The sequence below is a fragment of the Pseudomyrmex gracilis genome, unplaced genomic scaffold (assembly GCF_002006095.1).
Source record: "Pseudomyrmex gracilis isolate BER0280 unplaced genomic scaffold, ASM200609v1 scaffold_4764, whole genome shotgun sequence".
Taxonomy (NCBI): Eukaryota; Metazoa; Arthropoda; class Insecta; order Hymenoptera; family Formicidae; genus Pseudomyrmex; species Pseudomyrmex gracilis.
The window spans coordinates 1-1,575 of NW_018025348.1; the positions used below are offsets into that span (position 1 = coordinate 1).

At 37.5% G+C, this 1,575-nt stretch overlaps 1 protein-coding gene across 1 annotated transcript; it reads left to right on the forward strand.

The window, feature by feature from the left end:
* The first annotated feature begins 110 nt into the window (after positions 1-110).
* LOC109863410 (uncharacterized protein K02A2.6-like) lies at positions 111-854 on the forward strand. Its single transcript, XM_020443667.1, has one exon. It carries the CDS (start codon positions 111-113, stop codon positions 852-854), a length of 744 nt encoding a protein of 247 aa, XP_020299256.1.
* Positions 855-1,575: the final 721 nt, after the last annotated feature.

Consider the following 1,575-nt stretch of genomic DNA (forward strand, 5'->3'; position numbering starts at 1 on the left):
CATCCAGCAATTCAATTCATTTCACTCAAGAGTTTACCTGTATAGTAACTTTTCAGGGAGTCACCAAGCAGCTTCAATGTTTTGTAACTTCAAATCCAGCTTTGAATATAATGGGGTTGGATTGGATCTCTGCATTTAATCTGTGGAATCACTCATTGAACACTTTTTGCCATTTAGTCAATGTCAATAAATCGCAATTCGATATCACCGAATTTCAGCGCAGATTTCAGGATGTNTTTGCAAGTGGTTTGGGGCGTTGCACAAAAGCAAAGGTCAAACTTTATTTAAAACTAGATGCTAAGCCGATTTTCAAGCCGAAGCGCCCAGTCGCTTATGCAATTTTGCCGCAAGTCGATGCTGAGCTCGATCGTCTCGAGCAAAATGGAATTATATCACCCATCAAATATTCACAGTGGGCGACACCGATTGTTGTGGTACGCAAAAAGAATGGCTTGATTNGGATTTGTGCAGATTTTTCAACGGGACTTAATGCTTCCCTGGAACCTAATCGTCATCCACTTTCTTCGCCAGATGAAATATTTTCACAGCTGTCAAATTGCAAATATTTCAGTCACTTAGATTTGGCAGATGCCTTTTTACAGATTGAGATTGATGATGAATCAAAGAAATATCTTACAATCAATACTCATCGCGGTTTTTACGTCTACAATCGTATGCCTTTTGGGGTCACTGTAGCTCCTGGAGAGTTTCAAGCCATTATAGACTCCATGATTTCTGGCTTACCAAATGTTTTTGCTTACATTGACGACTTAGTTGTTGGTGGAGAAACAATTTTGCAGTATAATCGCAATTTAACACGTCTTTTAGAGCATATTCAAGATTATGGCTTTTGACTACGACTTGAAAAGTGTACCTTTTTCACAAAAAAGATTAATTATTTTGGTTACGTCATTGATGGGCAAGGATTACATCCAGATCCGAAAAAAGTTTCAGCCATCATAGATATGCCACCACCAAAGAATTTAAATACTTTACGGTCTTTCTTGGGAGCAATTAATTATTATTCTCGATTTATTCCCAATATGCACATTTTGCGACGTCCGTTGGACAATTTGCTTAAGAAGGATGTATCATGGTCATGGTCTTCACGTTGTCAGAAGTCTTTCGAACAATTCAAGAAGATTTTGACATCTAATTTGTTGCTCACTCATTACAATCCAAAGTATGAAATCATTGTGGCAGCAGATGCTTCAAACGAAGGTCTGGGAGCTTGCATTTTACATCGTTTTCCAGATTAAACAATCAAAGCAGTCAGTCATGCTGCTAGAAGTCTTACTCCTGCGGAAAAAAATTACAGTCAAATTGAAAAAGAAGCTTTAGCAATTATGTTTGCCATTACGAAATTTCATCTAATGATTTTTGGAAGGCATTTTACTTTACAAACGGATCACAAACCGTTATTACAAATTTTTGGAAACAAAAAGGGGATTTCTGTTCATTCAGCGAATCGTTTGCAGCNATGGGCTTTGCAGTTACTGTCTTACAATTTTCAGATCGAATATATTAAAACTACAGAATTTGGACATGCTGATGTGTTGTCCAGGCTCATTGATC